Source organism: Adelges cooleyi, unplaced genomic scaffold, assembly GCF_023614345.1.
Source record: "Adelges cooleyi isolate 19-005CV unplaced genomic scaffold, UGA_ACOO_1.1 ACOO_flye_CR_arks_rails_tigmint_CR_PRNA_247, whole genome shotgun sequence".
NCBI classification, from domain to species: domain Eukaryota; kingdom Metazoa; phylum Arthropoda; class Insecta; order Hemiptera; family Adelgidae; genus Adelges; species Adelges cooleyi.
The window spans coordinates 6340812-6358997 of NW_026095912.1; the positions used below are offsets into that span (position 1 = coordinate 6340812).

The window sequence follows — 18186 nt, forward strand, 5'->3', positions numbered from 1 at the left end:
TGCTATTTTTTATAGCATATAAAAAATAAAAAGGTGTTATCGGTATGTATTTGGACAATTGGTTACAATATTAATATTTGTTGAAAAGCCAAATCGTTATTTAATTAACTAAGTCTCTTATTAAATCGACTTGGTTATAAATTATATTTTGAAATTCATAATTAAGCGTATTTAGACTGAACTTTAGAGAATGAAATGACATCAGCCTTATTAGGTACCTGTTGGCTGTTAGGTAGATACCTACATCTATTTATATTTGTTGGTAAAAAATGTTGGTTACACCAATTACTAAGTTTATTTAAATTGTTTTAAAGGTTAAGGAAACTTTTATAAGATCTTATAATAAAAATGTATTTAGTACCTATCGGCAAAATTTTAAATTAATATCTTTATGGACTTATCAAAGATAGACGGCATATCATTTATAACCAAATTAAATGGTAGAGGACGTACCTATAGCAATCCTAATGGTACAACATTACAAAGGTAACGAGTATTCTGAATCTAAAATAAAACGAGACATTTAAATAATGACTATCAGACATCTGTTAATAGTCTTGCTTATATGATTTAGCATGTCTCGTCGTACCTGCAGGTTGTCAAATACTGTAATTTCAGATAATCTATTGAAAAACAAAATATCATTTTTTTTTTTATAAAAATTGTTTTATTATATAAAGAATGCTTAAATAATACAACATAAAAATGTAAAAATTACCTACAAACTAAATAATATCATTTTACTTAATATCAAGACACAAAATAATATTAATAATAATAATACAAGTTAGGATGTGCTTATAAGAATAAAAATTGAAAACGTATCACAGGTTTATATTCACATTACGATCTAAAAAATATAATCTAAAAATCATAATTTATATATGTATAATATATTATTTGAACTAACAAAAAAAAAAACTCCTTTCCCTTCTCTAATTCGTAATTACATTAAAATTAAATTAAACTGCTACAATAATCATTGTTACTCATAAATAAATTAAATACTTTTAACCCGGTTTCATATAGGTTACACATATAAATATATATACTTTATTAAATATTATAACTACCTGTTCATATCATAATTTAGGATACCACTATACCCAACCCGAAAGTGGTTCGTTAATCGTTTGTTTAAATATTAACTAGGTATTTATTTATTTTTATTACAGTTTTTATTTTTTTTAATATTATCATACCATCAATATTAATTTCTTAAAGAAAACCCATATACCACAAGACAACGCACAGAAGACTTTGGTATGAGTGAAATCACATAAACACACATCTACAATTATGATATATTATTATATAGTATGTGTGTGCGTGTAATCAATTATGTCTATTTGCCCTGTTGGCAAGAAAAAAAATGAGAATCGCAATAATTAAAATGAAAAGGATTTTTACTTTTCATATTTAATGTACAACAATAATATGTTCTAGAACTTCAATAAATAATGTTTTATGTCCAATGTTATCGTTAAAATTACGTTTAAAAGAAAAAAAACTTGTCCGATTTGTAAAAATGTATAATAAAAATATAAAAGATCAATAATTGTATACATAAATAATAGGTATAATATGTACAAAATATATTATCGGAAAATGTTTAAATGCTTAACAGTATAATTTTTAAGCGCTTATAGTAGGTATAGACTGAACACCATACACGAGTCGACGGTTCATTATCTCTTTAGTTTATTTACAACAAAAAAATACAACTAACCTAATCCTAACGCACAATACCAACATATTGTAAATATAATATAATTAGTATTATGTAATAATCAATAGAAGACAAACACAACATCCAATGACTTTATCAAAAAAACAAAAAACAAGCAAAAAAAAAACTTGATCGCCGACCTACAAGACTTATCAATCGTTGACTCATTCATCGTCCACCACCACAAACCGTCATCACCACCGGATTCAACAGACTTGCGACAAACGTTTTAAAGTATTGGACTTATGCCCCTCGCGTTCCTGAAATCCAAAACACACCGAGATATTCGTATAGCTCGTTACTGTTTTGAAGAAAATAACGTTAAAGTAAATGTAACGCGAGTCCGGCTAAGAGGATAGTAATACTAATAATAATAATAATAATAATAATAATAGTTATTAACTAACGTTAACACTGACGGCAGTGCGCTATTCGGTTGTTGCGGGTGAAATATGTTTAACGATATTTCAATTACCGCCCGTTATTTTATTTAATTAATATAGTATTATTATATAGTAATATTATGATTTTCGAATACAATATTTATATTAACATTCTATTATTATTTTGGTCAGTCTAGCAAAAACACTATTGCAATTAACCCGTTTCTTGTTTGTTTTTTTTTTCTTCAAAATATGTTTTTTGTTATTTATGTGCGTACTTGGAGCAACATGTTGGCAAAGTTCGAGTTTGTGAACTTGAAGTGTCGCTTGTCGTAGAACTTGAGCAGCGCCGGGCTGTACGGGTGTTTCTCTTTCAAGTGAATATAATGCACTTCGGGTTCGTTGGTCGTGTGTCCGCACTCTTCGCAAACGTACATCTGAAAAACACAGGCGACGGGTTATTAAGCAGTCAATGTCTAAATTTATGGCCTAGGTATAGTATAGGCCATATCTTTAACACCAGATACAATTAAATGAAACTGTCATTGCGAAAAGAGCTTCAGTCAGAATAAGTGACATTGCAACAGCCGAATTTATCATAAAGAATTATTAGCGTTGCAATAATAACACCGTTTGTACATTTTTTACTTAAGCCCTTTACGAAACGACCAATGTTCAATTATTATCATCAAAACGATGCTCACCTTTGTTCTTCTCTCTTTGTACGCGTACTGATGGTGTACGCCGTGCACTTTCAAACAGTGAGACTCAAGCGAGCATCGTTGGGTGAACGACTTCTCGCACAAATTGCACTTGTAGGGTCGAACGCCTGAAAGATAACATAAGAGGTATACATTATATGATATGCTTTTTGAACGTGAATGTGCCTTTTGCGCGGCGATGAACTGTGCGTTTAATTACCTGTGTGGGTTCGGGTATGTCGCTTCAGGTCGAACGTGTCGTTGAAACCTTTGCCGCAGAACGTGCACAGGTATCGCTTGACGTCGCTGTGGCATTTCATGTGTCTGTTCAACAAACGTTGCAGGTTGAAAGTCTTGGAGCACAGGTTACAGCAGAACTTGGACCCGGACTTGTGGCCGATCTCGGTGGACGGGGAAGCCGACGAATCCGAATTGGTACCCGAAGTGGGTAAAATCCTCTCGGGTTCGGTGGCCGACGTGACGGGGGATCTGCCCAAAGCCGGGGGAGGCAGGGTGTCGTGATTGGCCAGCGGATTTTTGATGCCGTGGCCGCCGTTGACGAACTCGAAGGGCAAGTCGTTGGGTAGACCGAGCTGTGGAAAACAAACAAGCGAATCGTTATAGCGAGACTGTACTGGGCAAGGCACGCGGGGAAAAACAAATATGTACTTTTGCCGTGAGTTTACTGGCGAAAGAAGAATATTTGGGTTTCTCTACGGGTGGGGTGGTCTTTCTCACCCTATGTTGTAGGACTCTCACGTCTAACGAGGAGTTGCTGTTGTCCTTGCCGTTTTGCGATGGCGAGACTGTGCCGTCCATGCTCACGCTAGCCGGCGACGGGGCAGACATGCTGGTATTGGAGTCCATTTCCAGCGACGACAGACCCGGCGACAACATCATCTGGCCGCAACCCTATAAAACAAACCGGTTAAATGTTTTGTCCAACTCGTACGAGTCATTGGCGCAAATCGGGGTAGGAACTTAGTTTCTCACATCGTCTTTGCTTTAAAGTATTTAACTACTTAGAGCTATGTTAAATTTAACGATTTTTTTAAAATTTATGATGAATTCAAGTCTTAAAAAATATTTTGATCGATTTTCGCCAATAAAGGTTTTTTTTGATAAGATGATAATGCGTTCTTACGTCTACGTTTTGGGGTTGTTGCAGTTGCACTTGTATCTGTAACTGTTGAAGTTGTTGGTTTGAATCGTCGAAGCTGCCGTGCGACAATCGGTCTTTTGACATCTCGTAGTTGTTGTAGTTGTTACGGCACACCGACTGACCGACGGCGCTACTACCGTTTTGTTGCAAGTAATTACGCTTTTCCGACTGAGATTCGGAAAATCCGTTTCGGTGTTCGTTGAACATGTGCATGGGCTGTTCGACCATGGTCGGAGGTATACATTCTTGAGGCTAAAACGAAAAACATCGTGTTAGAACGCGTAACAAATGGTTTTTTTAAATAAATATTAAGTACATACCTCCTTGAAGAACAGCTCGGCGGCATCGGTTAGACTTTCTAAGAAATCGGGATCGGTGGGTCCGGCAAACGTCAGAGTGGCGGTGAACTGCAGGGGGTCGTTAGACGTACCGTTCTCAGAGTCGGCCATCAGAGTGTCGAAACCGTTAGGTTCCTTGACGTAACTGGACAGATCTTCACAGTCGTCTTCCTTGATGTCGATGCCCAACGATGAGGCGTTCTGAAGCAGCGAGTACTGCTTGGGCGGACCGTCTAGCCCTATGGAAAACGGGCCGCCACCGCCTGTGGTCGTTGGTGTCTGTCCCGTGTCATTGTTGTTGAAACACAGCTGTTCAGACATCATCAGATGATACTGGTTATTGTACTGAGCAGAGTAACAGTTTCCACCGGACTTGATCAGGCTCTCGTGGAACGGCGGCAGCGATACGGGACTGTTGGGCCCGCCGAAATGCTTGCCGTTGCCGCCAGGGTTCATGCCGCCACCTCCTGGGGCCATTCCACCGCCCGCACCGCCTCCACTACCGAGAAGACCCGGACCACCACCGCCTCCTCCACCGAGCGTGTAAGAGTGCAGCGACGACCCTCGGTTGGCACCTGAGTTGGAGCCGCCGCCGCCACCTCCGCTACCACCGCCGGCACCTTGCTGGCCGCCACTGCTCCGGCCCCGTCCGGCCGCCGCGGTGATAATACCGTTGGGCGCCGATACCAGTTGGCCTCGGAGAGTGATGGTAAACTTGTTCTTGATGGCTTTAACAATTTCCATGTCGAAGTCTGACTCTTTTTTGGGCACGTGATAGTCGATAGGAGCGTCCTGTTCCGGTTCTTGAACCGTCGGCGACGGTGAAGGAGATTGTGCAGCCGGTCCGGCGGGCCGAGGGGACTTGACCATGGCCGGAGCCGGGGTGCGTTGGATGACGGACACTGGATGACATTTGGGTGTCGGTAGTGGCGGTGGAAGTTGGAGCTTGGGCTCAGTGGCGGGTTCCGGACTCGGCGTCGAGCTCGCGTCTTCTTCTACCTTGACGGCAACTGGCGCCGGCGGTTCCGTCTGCCGGGTTATCTGTAAGCTGTCCTTGCTGCCGTACGGTATGTTGTCGCCGTCCGAGGTGGATATGAACCGTCGCTTGGGCGGCGGGTTCCAGTCCGGTGATGGTGGGCTGGGGATGATTGCGACTGCCGCGGGCGATACGGCCGCCGGACAGACACGGCGAACGGGCGGCGATACGGATCTATTCCGCAAATCCGGTTCGAAGCCGCTGATCCGGTCTTCATCGTCGTCGTCCGCTACTCTGCATACGTTCTTATCTGGTAAAAAAAAAACGAAGCAAATTAGTACCGAATAAACACAAGTGGCTTAGATCCGTGCACCCGATTCCCGCTATATATATATATATATATATATATATCCAGCCCCTTAACCCACTTGCCCGGGCAAGGTCATATCGCGGTTCAATCGTAAGCCGTCGAGGTCGTCCGACAAATGGGCCGGTGAGGTAAAAGAACCGCTTGGATGAGCTGCGGTGGTCGTATAACCCTTCTGCCAGCCGCAAAACAATAAAACCATAATTCACCGTACGGCCAGGACGGGACACCAAAAGACGTCTCCCTAAGACTGTCAAGGACAAGCGTACCCATTGTGTGTAGGCGACCCAAACCCCGACAGTATAATACAATATAACACCACAAAGTACGGTAATTAGGTACGCCGACAAAAGCCCGTCAGCATCGGGCGATAGTTTTTTTAAAATATATTACAATTTTTTTTTTCCTTTTACACGGGTTGTGAAAAATAAATAAACCAACAGCCCTAAAGTACATTCGATAATCCCAAAATCGTATTTCGGAGCCGTTAAAAAATAATCGCCTACTTTGTATACAAAATTATTCACCGACGGTTTCTCCGTTGAAAAAAAAATATAATAATATTTTTCACATTTGTAAGTAGGACGCGGCGGCGACGGCGGCTTATAATATGATGTACGTCTATAGTAGTAATAAAAAAACCATCACGGTTCGCGTCGGACCCGTTTTGGTCGCGTCACGAGTCACGACCAGAGAGCCAACGGTTCTAACCGGATTGCCTATGATTAAACACAGGCGGGAGGCTGTACGGTGTTCATCGAGAGGAAACGACATTGGAAACTCCTGTGCTAAGACGCTTTTTCTCCTCTTTGGGCCTTCGCATCGTTCCGCTGGCCGAGTTAACGCGGTGACGAACCAAATAGGAAATCGAGGAGAAAAACCCAACACAACTATTATACATAAGTATGGTAAATAGTGTGGCAATCACACAACCGAAACGATCAAAGTCGTTGCACTCGTCGACGCACGCACAACAGCCAAACGCTTTTGGGTACCGCAAAATACATTTCTAGTGAGGTAATAGCAAAAAAAAGTTGTCCGCCAACTGACGGATAACGTTAATTTGTTTTATGTGCCCGTATCTTATTGTACGTAATATAATGTTTTACTACACGTCGATGATGGTATAGAACAAGCCGGTAGTATTTTTTCGTACCTACCCACTAATATAATGAAATATTATAAACTGTCACTGGTTTTGTTTGTCTTTACATCTTGAATCAAAATGTATAAATGAGACTAAAAAACGGAATAGTATTATAAAAGTACAGGTTCTGTGTATGTATTCGTTTGTGCGAATAAAACCGAGAACGTGACTGGAAAAACTTGTATTTTTTTTATATTCTTTACAGATACTACCTACCTAAGCATGTGTGTGTGTGTGTGTGTGTGTGTGCAATTATAAATGTATAGATATATGTACATATGCGCGACGTGGAGGTACATACATCGGATACCGTGCGAAATGTATTCGGTGAATTTGAAATCATTAACCAAGTTCAAGGCAAAGTTCATATATTATACTCTGTATGTAGGTATGTGTGTGTGTGTGTGTGTGTGTGTGTGTGTGTGAGAGTGTGTTCGACGTCGGTACATAATGGTCGCGGTCGTTAAAATCTCCCAAGGACAGTCGGTGTATGTGCGACGGCAGGCATTGTTGTCGCACAAGATAGACAGAGGAATATATACAATTTAATAACAATAATATGTTTGGTGCAGTCGTTTGAAATTTACCTATCGAATTCTACCATCGGAAAACGGTTTCTATTATATGTATATACATATAGTGTGGCCGGTGACGCGATTAACGCATCAGACACAATACGATTTAGGTACTTATATATATTGTAATTGTTATCCTTGTATTACTTATTATATAGACATTATAGAAGTATATTTAAATATTTTTTTTTTGTAAATGTCTGCCAAAAAGACGACTTGTTTTCGGCAGATCGTGTGGGTTGATTTATTTTTCTCTTCACTCGAGTATAATATAATAATACGAGTATAGTTATGTGCGTTAACGAGTAAGCAAATACACGTCGTGTCGAACAACAGAAAAACAAATATACAAAACTACACATAATGATTTATCTAACGACAGTAGTATATAGCAAGGAAGACCGTTACAATACACTGAAACGTTTGGCCACGTCATAACGGGATATGACGTCGAGGAGTCCACACATTTTGGTCGTGTCACCGCTATATCGTACCTACCTACCTATACATTCAACACTAGCATTGTATTAGTGTGTGTATATATACTGGTATTTTAATGCGGTTTAGGTGGACAAACCTCAGAATTTTCGTCCGGGCACGAATTTCTGAGATGGAGTCGATTCGCACACGTGCGTTCCACATATGGTCAAAACACACTGTATGTAACTGCCTCTCTATACATTGTAGTAAAACGACACGAGGCGTGTGCTGACCGCAGTGTTGCCGGAGATTTGAACGCACCGCTTATTATTATTTTTACTTAAGCCAAGTCACAGACAGCCATTACCCATTGGAATGGTAGTTCTTGGCAAGCCAAACTGATCGATAGTCGAATCGAAGGAGTTTTGGATATTCTTCTGTACCCTCTGTTAATGTCATCAGATTTGAACCGTGCCAATGCACATAAGACACATATTATTATATTTTATCGCGCAGATGTCCATAATGTAGGTTTCTTTGCCTTCCACGACATATGTATTTTATATGTTTTAACGTGTGCCGCAATGCACTTAAACCCGTACCTACGGTTTTCGAAGGGGGCGGTCGTGCGGCAGATAATAAAGAAGTAGGGCCGATATTTTATTACGGACGACCACGACCACGACGACGACGACGACGATATTCCGCCTCACGTTTTCGGTGTACATAAATTATTTATAATAATATGATTATATACACACTGTACAGTATACAGTGCCATTGTCCCCGGGTCGTGAGGCCAAGAGGAATAAAAAAAAAACAAAAACCGCTAGAATGCGTGGGCGGTGGCGGTGGCCGTGACGGCAAAGGACGAGGCCGTAGAATTGGCGACGTCCTCCGCCGAGTCCGATGGCTTTATCCGGATAGGCGAATTAAAAAACACAAAAAAAAAAACGCACACACGCATAGAAAAATCGTCAGACTGTTAATTATTATTATTTGTCCGTCCTCGAGACCACGCACACACAAAAATACATTGTGTTTTCGCCAATGAACGGTCTCCGTCTGCGTTTCGATACACATTTAATAATTATATACCGTTTTTGTTGTTTTTCGGCTAGGTACAATGTGGGTGCCCGTCGCCGGCCTTGGCGCTTTACAGCCGGTTGGATTTTTTTAGTTTTAGCGAAATAACAAATCTGTATAAAATATTCATCGGTGTACGCGTCCCTTTGAAAAGTCAAACCTAGACGCTTTGTATTGTGCGGACGAGCGTTCGGGCTGGTTTTCTTTTATCCTGGAGCGTACAACCGAAAGTGTGTGTACATGGCGGTGGTCCACATACCTCGGACACGGAGAGCCGTGTAGAATAATGTAAGAAAAAAAATCTCAAGAGTAATAATAATAACGACGTTCTGGCATTGGTTGCGGTTGCCGCCTCGGCAAGTAGCTCTCTCTCTCTCTCTCTTCCCAGTCGGTTCTGTGTCCACCCGTGTACACACCTCAATAGATTTCAAGGTAAAACTCGTTTCAGGTTCATTACGACGGCTACGGCTAACGGCCGCACGAGATACCATCGACGACGGCGGCGGCGGCAGTGCCGGTGTCTGCAAGGAGGTGGAAGCACTGTATATATATATATATATATAATATTATATACATATATTATACCGATAGTATATAAGATGTATATACAACATGTACGGTTACGCCGGGGAGGGGGGGGGGACAAAAGAAAACTACGGACCGACTATAACAGTGATTCACGTCTTACGGGTTCCACTCCCCTCTCTTCGCCCGCACCGCTACCACTTCCACCGTTACTATTATTATCTATACAATATAATATTATAATAATACCATCATTAGAATAATAATGATACGTACATTATAATCGCACATATTTTACAAAGTTCCCAGCGTTTCTACTTCCTATTTTATGCCCCCTAAATTTGAATTCTACCACTGTGTTGTCGATAAGGAATTTTCATAAAATCGGGTATAGTATGTCGGTTGAGCCGGGAGCGTGCATAATAAAATATCATATTAAACCCGCGTAGAAAGTGGTCCGGTTTTGCGCTTCGATAAGTATCACGGCGTGCCAAGTGCCTATCCCATTCGACGGCAGGTAACACGGTTACGGTTTAGTTAATGGTAAAACATTTGTATACAGCGGATCAAGAAAGCTGGCAACGAGATAGCTGTGTGTTTTTCTGTATAATATTTGATTTGTTATAAATAATTAAAACGATTATATCGTTTACCTAAGTACATTATCATAATAATAATAGGTAGGTAAACACTGCTAACACCTGCTATGGTGAAAAACCGGTAATGTTATTATTATTATTTATCTTTTTTTTTTTAAGACTAAACGGATTGTTATCACAGCAACAATGGAGGATCGTTAAAATCTTTTATACGACCAGCACACCCTTCGCGTATCTGAGAACTACTGGCACAATAGGCGCACTGATTTGGGGGCACCTGTACACCGCGGTCTAGTCCACCTGTGTCCTACGCGGCAACGGTGGCAGTCCTACCCCTAAGCGGGTAGGGACATCTCATCAGAGACAAACAAAGATAGAGGGAGAGTGAGTGAGTGTGTGAGAAGAATTTCGACGTTCCCATATCGCGCGTTACACAGTCGAACAATACAGCCGGTTAGGTTAATAATAATAATAATATGTGTGGAAAAAATAATACTATTCAACCGAATTTTCACCCTCGCTTTCGGTACATTTATCCATTCACGTAGAACGTTCATTAAACGCGTTCGGCTCCTAAACGAGCAGGTCTTTCATGCGTAGGCGTACAATACTATGATGACGAGAAAAGAAAAAAAAATGATATTCGTTTTTTAACTCTCGACCGTGTGTGTTCGGTTAACCGACGTTAAGACGTTTCCTGTAAAAATATAATATGCCGCCCGTAAACTTCCTATTTGATAATGTGTTTAGCATTGCCACTAGTTTGAGGCCTTGCGAGCTCGGATATCCTACCAAGGTTTCAGCAACCGCCAGCTAGACGTGTGCATGCCTTTGGGCCATAATAATGTAGCGTACGGTAGCCGTCGCCGGCCTCGACTCTTACCGTTGTATTCGCGACACGTCTGGTTTGTGATAAATAATAGGTTTTTTTTTTTAAAATCACGTTAAAGCAACCGTGCTCATAATAATATGGCCAATGGTTCGGTGTAGTTACCGAGGAGGAGCGTTCAAAGTCACGGTCGCTCAGGTTGACAGTCGACCGCGGTTGAGGTCTATGTCGTTGCGGGCAAAACGTCTGTGTGCTCGGCAAGCGGAAAAACCGCGGACGTTTGCATAGCGGGTTGCGGTGCAAGATGGCGGCCGACAGGGGGAAGGGGGTAGGGGAAGGAAAACGCGACGATGGGAAAAATCACGGTACCGTGTAGCGCGGCGAATAATTTGTAAAAAGACAAAAAAAAAAAAACAAGACATGAAAAACGACCGAAAGAATATTGTTATTAAGAAAAAAAAAACAAGCATGAAAGAAGACTGTGGTATAATTATTACGAGCAAATCGTCGGAACGCGCATTGTGCCAGTTTGCTGACCAACCGACGGCAAGTGTCTTCGGAGCGTTGAACCCGCGGCGGTAGTAACAACGAGCCGTGAAGCGAAACGAAATTGACCTTGTTTTTTTTACTCATTTTTTTTTATTTATAATGTACCGCACTCCTCTGTATGTACATACAATAAGTGTATTATACATTTTTGTATTGTTCGGCTTACGTTTTTTTTCTCGCGAAAATCGTTTCCTCTCTGACCGTTTTGCTCGTACGTATACACAGGCCTAAGAAAACGTATAGGCATAGCTATAACGTTGCCAGCGCTACTGACGGTGTTGCGACTAACGGGATAAAACCGGTTTCTCACGAGACGGACGCCTACACCACAGTCGCATTTATGTGGATGAAAAAAAAAATTGATTTTTCGCCGAGAACGTCAAGAGCTCTAACTTTTGGCCGGTCTTTTAAAGTCAGAGGACGTTGTATATTATTTAGCCGTGCACTGTTGCCAGTCGAGAAATCCAAAGAAAGTATAATAACATACCGACGACGACCGGCGGCCAAAAACGCACAACAGGTTCCCCTTTACTCGTCTGTTATTCGCCTCGGCCAGGCTGTATACATTAATATTATCTACCTACGTCGTGGAGTATACGAATATTGTAATTAGCTTAACACGGCCGCCTGTATAGCCTACTTATACCCTAAGTATGGGCTCTCTCTCTCTCTCTCTCTCTCCTTGGGACATAAAAAATTCGATGATTGATAGTCTAGTTTCGACTCGATCGACTAGATAGACACAAAAAAATGGATTCGAATATTGCTGATTATTGTATTATTGAATGGGAAACCCAAACCGCATTTATATATTGTTCGATCAACGGACCCCGGTCAAGGTCGGAAAGGGACTTAAAACAAGGATCGCAGAGACACCGGATTCGGTCCTGGCTCATTGTCCTGATCTCGACGGTGGTCCCGGGGGTTAGCCAGGAAGTATGAAATGTATGTTTCCTGTATATAATATTCTGGCCACTGCTGGCGCGTACCTGTTCCGTACACATGCAAGTCGTTGAAAACCATAAGATTTATCGTGGGTAGAAAAAGGTCAACTACCGTACGGCGCGCGAGTACCTTAGAAATTCCTGGTATCCGCCAACCGTCCCGCCAAATTTCAATATTGTGTAAACAACAAACGGCAACAATACAAAGAAAAACTAAGGAAGAGGATAAAAAAAATAGAATTAAATTGTTTTTTTTTGTTATGCTTTCTTATCCTTAACGTTTTTTTTTTTTTTTACTTATTGCTCCGGATGTTTGCGGGCGTATCCGACGGCCTAAACGCTTTCGACAATGTTATTCCGGCTTGAATATAAATGTACACTATTATATTATATTATTATTAAAATATACAGGCAATTGCCGGTGTTGCGACCCATAAACGCATTCCGCGAATTCTACAGGAAGCTAATAATGAGAAATTAATTAATCGCCCGTCATCGTAGGCAGTCGTTAAGAAGCACATAATAATAATAATAATAATATTGTAGAAAAACTATTAACGAATTCGAAAGAGCCAGAGAGAGACGACTGTACGGGAACGTCATTAAATCTAATAATAATATGTCGCTGACATTTGTCTAATATTATTATTATGAAAAAACTCCGTATAAGCTCGTATACAATGTACTACTATAAGACGATAATAATATGTAATAATAATAAATTTTAAAAAAACAATGTAACGCTATGTGTTGTATAAGGCCTATCTATCGATCTGTAATAATCCAAACGGAGCGCAACACTTTTGTGCACTGGCGTTGAAGTTCCCACCCGCAGAGACTTTAATACAGACGACCAACAACGCGGTATATAGTAATAATAATATATAATATTAAAATAATAATAAAACATGAATACAATATGAACATCATCAAAGACGTGGGGTGACGGTGCCGAAAACATTAACAAAACAATATTTACCAGATAAGCTCAACGCCATAATATTAATATCATTATCAGCTATGTTATAGGTACATTATACTAAAATATTATATCTGGTGCCTCAAGCGACCGCCGCGTCTAAGTCTATGTATGTCAGTCACCGTAAGTGTTCCTAGAGCGAGCGAGCTTGGACACGGGCACCGTCGCGGCCGTCGTTCGCCGAGTCAATTTACAAATACAGTGATCGATTTAAATGATAAAGATATAAATATATTTTTATTTTTGGTTCTAAGAGTATATTATTATTGTTTTGATTGGGCTCACCTTGATGTTTTCCGTGTACTAAAGACAGCGGCGGAGACTGTAGCCGGCTGTGGTGGTGATGATCGTACTGTTGTATCAACGGGTCGGTGGGTTGCGAGTTTCCCTTTTGGTTCTCCAACAGTTTCTGCTGTTGCTGGTGCAACCGGTTTTTTATGAGGAATATCTTGGGCATGATTCGGCCGGTCAGACGAACGCGGTAATACAATAATAAAAAATCAAAATAATGTTATTACGCGAACAGTGTTAAAGTTGTATTGGCAATAGGTATAGCAATCCGAAAACAGTCTTCGTGCTATATGGACACAGCTAACCGCGCCGGCGGCACGTAACCGAACACACTTATGTCGACCACCATTTTCCGCAAAAATGTATAAACGATATTATATTATTCGATTAAAACCAAAATATAAAAATATCCAAAACGACAATAATCACAACGAAGAGACACACTGTAATATCGACAACGACACTAGAGATTCTGGACAGGTTGTGGTGAGAATATAATATAAAACAGCTCTTGGGCCAAAAATCACGGTCACGGCGGTCGTGCGATACGACACGATCAATCGACGACGGTACGCAACGGCGAACTGATGGCGGACTCTGTGTTGCCGGTCCGAAGGTCCTCGGGTCTGCCTGTAGCGGCGGCGGCGGTGGCTACGGGCGTAGGTGGGGGTATGCATATAACATGGCTTGTAGTAGGTACAATCCTGGCGGTGGAGGACGGGAAGACTGCACCACTGCCAAGATCACGGTTCTCGGTTGTATTATACACGCTGTATAGGTATAGTGGTATTTCGGGCGGTCGCGGGTACGCCGGCCCGAAGTACAGCTGAGGAGTAGGAGGAGGTGGTATAATATAAGAGATGATAAATAAAAAAGCGGCGGGCGAGCGGGGAAACCTGTCGTCGTGATGTAACCGGTTGCACGCATGCGCGGGGTACAGAGACACGGCGGCCGGACCCCGAACCCGTTCGTCGAGAACACGGTTATACTCGCAAACAGGTATACGATAATATGTATATACACACCGGCAACAGCTATATATGTCTGTAATACACATTATTATTATTATTATCATCATCATCATCCTGTTACGAGCTCTCCCCACTCCCGGCACCATCACGGTAGTCCGCCATCGCCGTCTACCGTTCCTAGCGGTCCCCCTCTCGCGGTACCCTACACCGCCCACCGCTCCATCGGATCCGTTTGACCGGTTATTTTATTTCCTTTTTGCTTTTTTTTTTTAACTCTGCTCAGCGATTATCTTCGGACGCGGCCGCCGTCGCCGTCGGCGAATTCAGAAGTCAATGTCAAAACGGGCTTTACGACTTACGAGTTTCGCACACCTACCGGGACATTTGTATAGTATGATAATATTATACCTACCTACTTACACAGAATATAATATAGTCTTCGAACAATTTAAGAATAGTATGATATTGTAGCTACGCTATTATTATTGTAATCGCCCGCATTAGCATTAGCCGCCATTCACTGCAACGGTTGCAATTGATATAGCAATTTTACTTTTAACCGTTTAGCGGTTAAGGTCGCAATTCGAGGACGTGTTGGCGCAGAGGCGGCACCAACATTTTGAGTATTTATTTAAAAATTCTAAAATGCTTTGGTTGATTTTTTTTCCCTACGAGGCCTTTACGATTTCTAGGTCTTTATCATCCAGTCCACCTCTGGGAGTTATAGATACCTATATTCAAAACCTTAAAATTCAAAGTTGCGCTTTTCTTAATATAATTTACATTTAACGACATATTTAATATTGAAAATTTTAAATCACAGTCATAACTTTTGAGTTTACCAACCTATTATCAGTCTGAAATTGTGCAGATGGTTATAATCAGTGTTTTAGTCAATGTCGGGAACAAGGTGACATACGAGTGGTCCTTTACTCCTAATTTGTAGCCACTCTTGCTATTTAATTTAAGTTTCTGAAAATCCGTCCTTCAATGGTTGTAATTTTTTTAAAGAATCAAAAATGGTCATTTGTATTTAATATTGTTACACATTAGCATCACATGATTATAAATATTCATCCATCATTAAAATCAAACGATGGCTATTTTTGTACAAACAAATTTATTTAAATTAACCCCACCTAATGTTAATTTTTCTCAAAATGAGTTTAAAGCAAAAATAACGTATTGTTAATATTCAAAAACATAAAAAACTCGTATGGTATATGAGCGGATAGTTTTAAACAGCTAACAATAACACTAAATACGGTTTTTAATACTTTTTTGCAAGTACTCAGTCTGATTATTTACAGATGTACAAAGAGTGCAAACCAACGTCAATGTCATTTCAAGGGCTAGTGTTAAAAAAAATCTTGCTTATTCCCCTTTCTTACAAAAAAAAAGTACAAATCCTAAAGATGCGTATCCAACTGTATACTAATGCAGGTAATATTTTGGTAGTTAGTTCTTATGCGATTACACTGTCGATTTATATACAATATTATTTTAAACACTATCGTTTATAATATATATATATATTATATACATTTTTTGCAAAATCATCGAATTTGATGGATAGAAAACGGGTTGAGCGCTACATACATTTCTTGGACAAGTTTTATATAATACGAATTTTATAATATTTTCAACGGTTCTAGTAAATTAATTTTAAAACGAACAGTTAGTAAAAATAGAAAACTAGTCTAACAATTTATTAATATTATTTTATGCACGTGTTTGCGTCAAAATACCGTTTTTATTTTCTGGTTTCCCATCAAATTTGATGTCGTTTTAATAATAATTATTTATAATTTTTTGTCCACGTCGATCTGTATGGCGTACCATACGGCAAAGATTTTTTGTCAACTGAGGTTAGGTTAGGTTAGCTGTTGTAATAAAATTTTACATTTGATTCGATTAACTTTTATGTAACCAATTTGAAGCGCTGATTGTACCTATTAATATTCCAATATACGCACGTAGAATTGATGAACGCATTAATTCCATTCGCGAATCTCACCGACCACGTCGATGGCAACGTTGCAATTTTTTTTTGTCAATCCGCTAACTGAACCTATATTGTTTTGTTATTCCGTAATGTCATTTTCAATTTTACAATCGCGTAGAGTAATAATTTATTTGGTTTAGCGGATCAGCACTTTTCAATTGACTATTTCAATTTAAATAATAGCCAACGATTTAAAGATAATATTAGGTCCTATTACCTATGATTACAAAAGATATGATTTTAAATCGATCATATGAATAGGTATCATAAAATACTTATTTATGACGGTCATAATATATATATATATATATAATAGTACACATGTCAATTGATGGCCAAAAAATATGAATACCTACCTACTGATAATTTTTAGCATAGGTTCAATAAATACTTCAAAAGTGTTCTGAGAAAATTAAAAAACGACCATGGCCGTTTGCCAAACAGCTTCAAAGATATAGATCAATGGCCGCAAGGATAATATTTAAAAGTTCAAACTCTTTTGTTAAAAAATGATATTTTAAATATATTTATTAATTAAAAAAAAAAACACAGCAAATGTATTGTTTAAAACGAAGAAATTTGTTTAGACTATGTATTGCTAACTTTATAGGAGCAAGCAAGACAGCGATTGAATTGCCTTTTCAGATTTTTAAAATAACAGTATAAGTGCATTTGCATATCGTTTAGCGTTAGTTTATGCGTACCTTAGTAATTTTGTCTTCTCATTAATTTTCAATAGCAAAATTGGATTTATTTGGTACGATTTAATTGTAATATAGATCTACTTCATAAGTACTATCAAAGTTGATGTATTTTCTTTACCAACTGTTTAAATATCAGTCGGATCTATACTAACTACGACTTTTCTCGAAGATCAGACTTGTTGAGCAAGCCTTGGTTTGACACGCGAAGTCGTTGGCTTCCACGTGTTAGATTATTAAAGCGTATCTTGATAATATGTTCTCCGCTGCCTCCTACGCCATGTCCTCCGAGTTTATGGACAATTAAACCTCGAAAAGTGCACATTAGTATTCAGCTGTCATAACACAAAACCAACTGTATGGTTAAGCCGGTATGACCTATAACGGTCGACGGCCATGTCAGTGTTTGTGTGTAATATAAGAGCTGTTATTAATTATACTATAATGAGTGTTTTTTGCTTCTATTCTCTTACAGTAGGTATATACAAAACGCTCATGCGGCTTAATCGGCGATTAAGACGTTAAATTGCTCTTATTATTTAAGTCTGGGCGGTCCGGTGAAGTCAGTTTGGTCGACCTCTACCTAAGTGCCGAACAATCCGTTTATGTCTACCGATATGTTTGCCGTTTTAATTGTGAAACCAAGAAAGGCTAACAACTTGCACGTGCATGCTATTCGTATACCTACGTGGATATCTAAAAGTTAATAGACGAACTGCTGATCAATCTAGAATACCAGTACTACGACGTAGGTACCTACTACTAACCAAATGGCAATAAATTATAATATTCGATTAAGGATTAGATTGTAAACAGTTTTATGACTTGGACCGTTCGAGGAAATGTAAATAAAAATATATCTTTTCAGATAGAGTCGTCGTCGTCAGAGATGTTATTTAACCGCTTTAA

At 39.7% G+C, this 18186-nt stretch overlaps 1 protein-coding gene across 2 annotated transcripts; it reads right to left on the minus strand.

The window, feature by feature from the left end:
- Nucleotides 1-721: 721 nt before the first annotated feature.
- LOC126836542 (transcriptional regulator ovo-like) lies at nucleotides 722-14208 on the minus strand. Of its 2 annotated transcripts, none has more exons than XM_050570043.1 (8): nucleotides 13595-14208; nucleotides 4296-5599; nucleotides 3958-4227; nucleotides 3483-3725; nucleotides 3034-3406; nucleotides 2817-2941; nucleotides 2391-2549; nucleotides 722-1989 (listed from the first exon to the last, which is right to left on the minus strand). In XM_050570043.1, exons 1-8 carry the CDS (start codon nucleotides 13764-13766, stop codon nucleotides 1936-1938), a joined length of 2700 nt encoding a protein of 899 aa, XP_050426000.1. In that variant the 5' UTR covers nucleotides 13767-14208; the 3' UTR covers nucleotides 722-1935. The 2 variants fall into 2 exon arrangements, with proteins under 2 accessions (XP_050426000.1, XP_050426001.1); XM_050570044.1 differs by having other exon boundaries at nucleotides 723-1989; nucleotides 3552-3725.
- Nucleotides 14209-18186: the final 3978 nt, after the last annotated feature.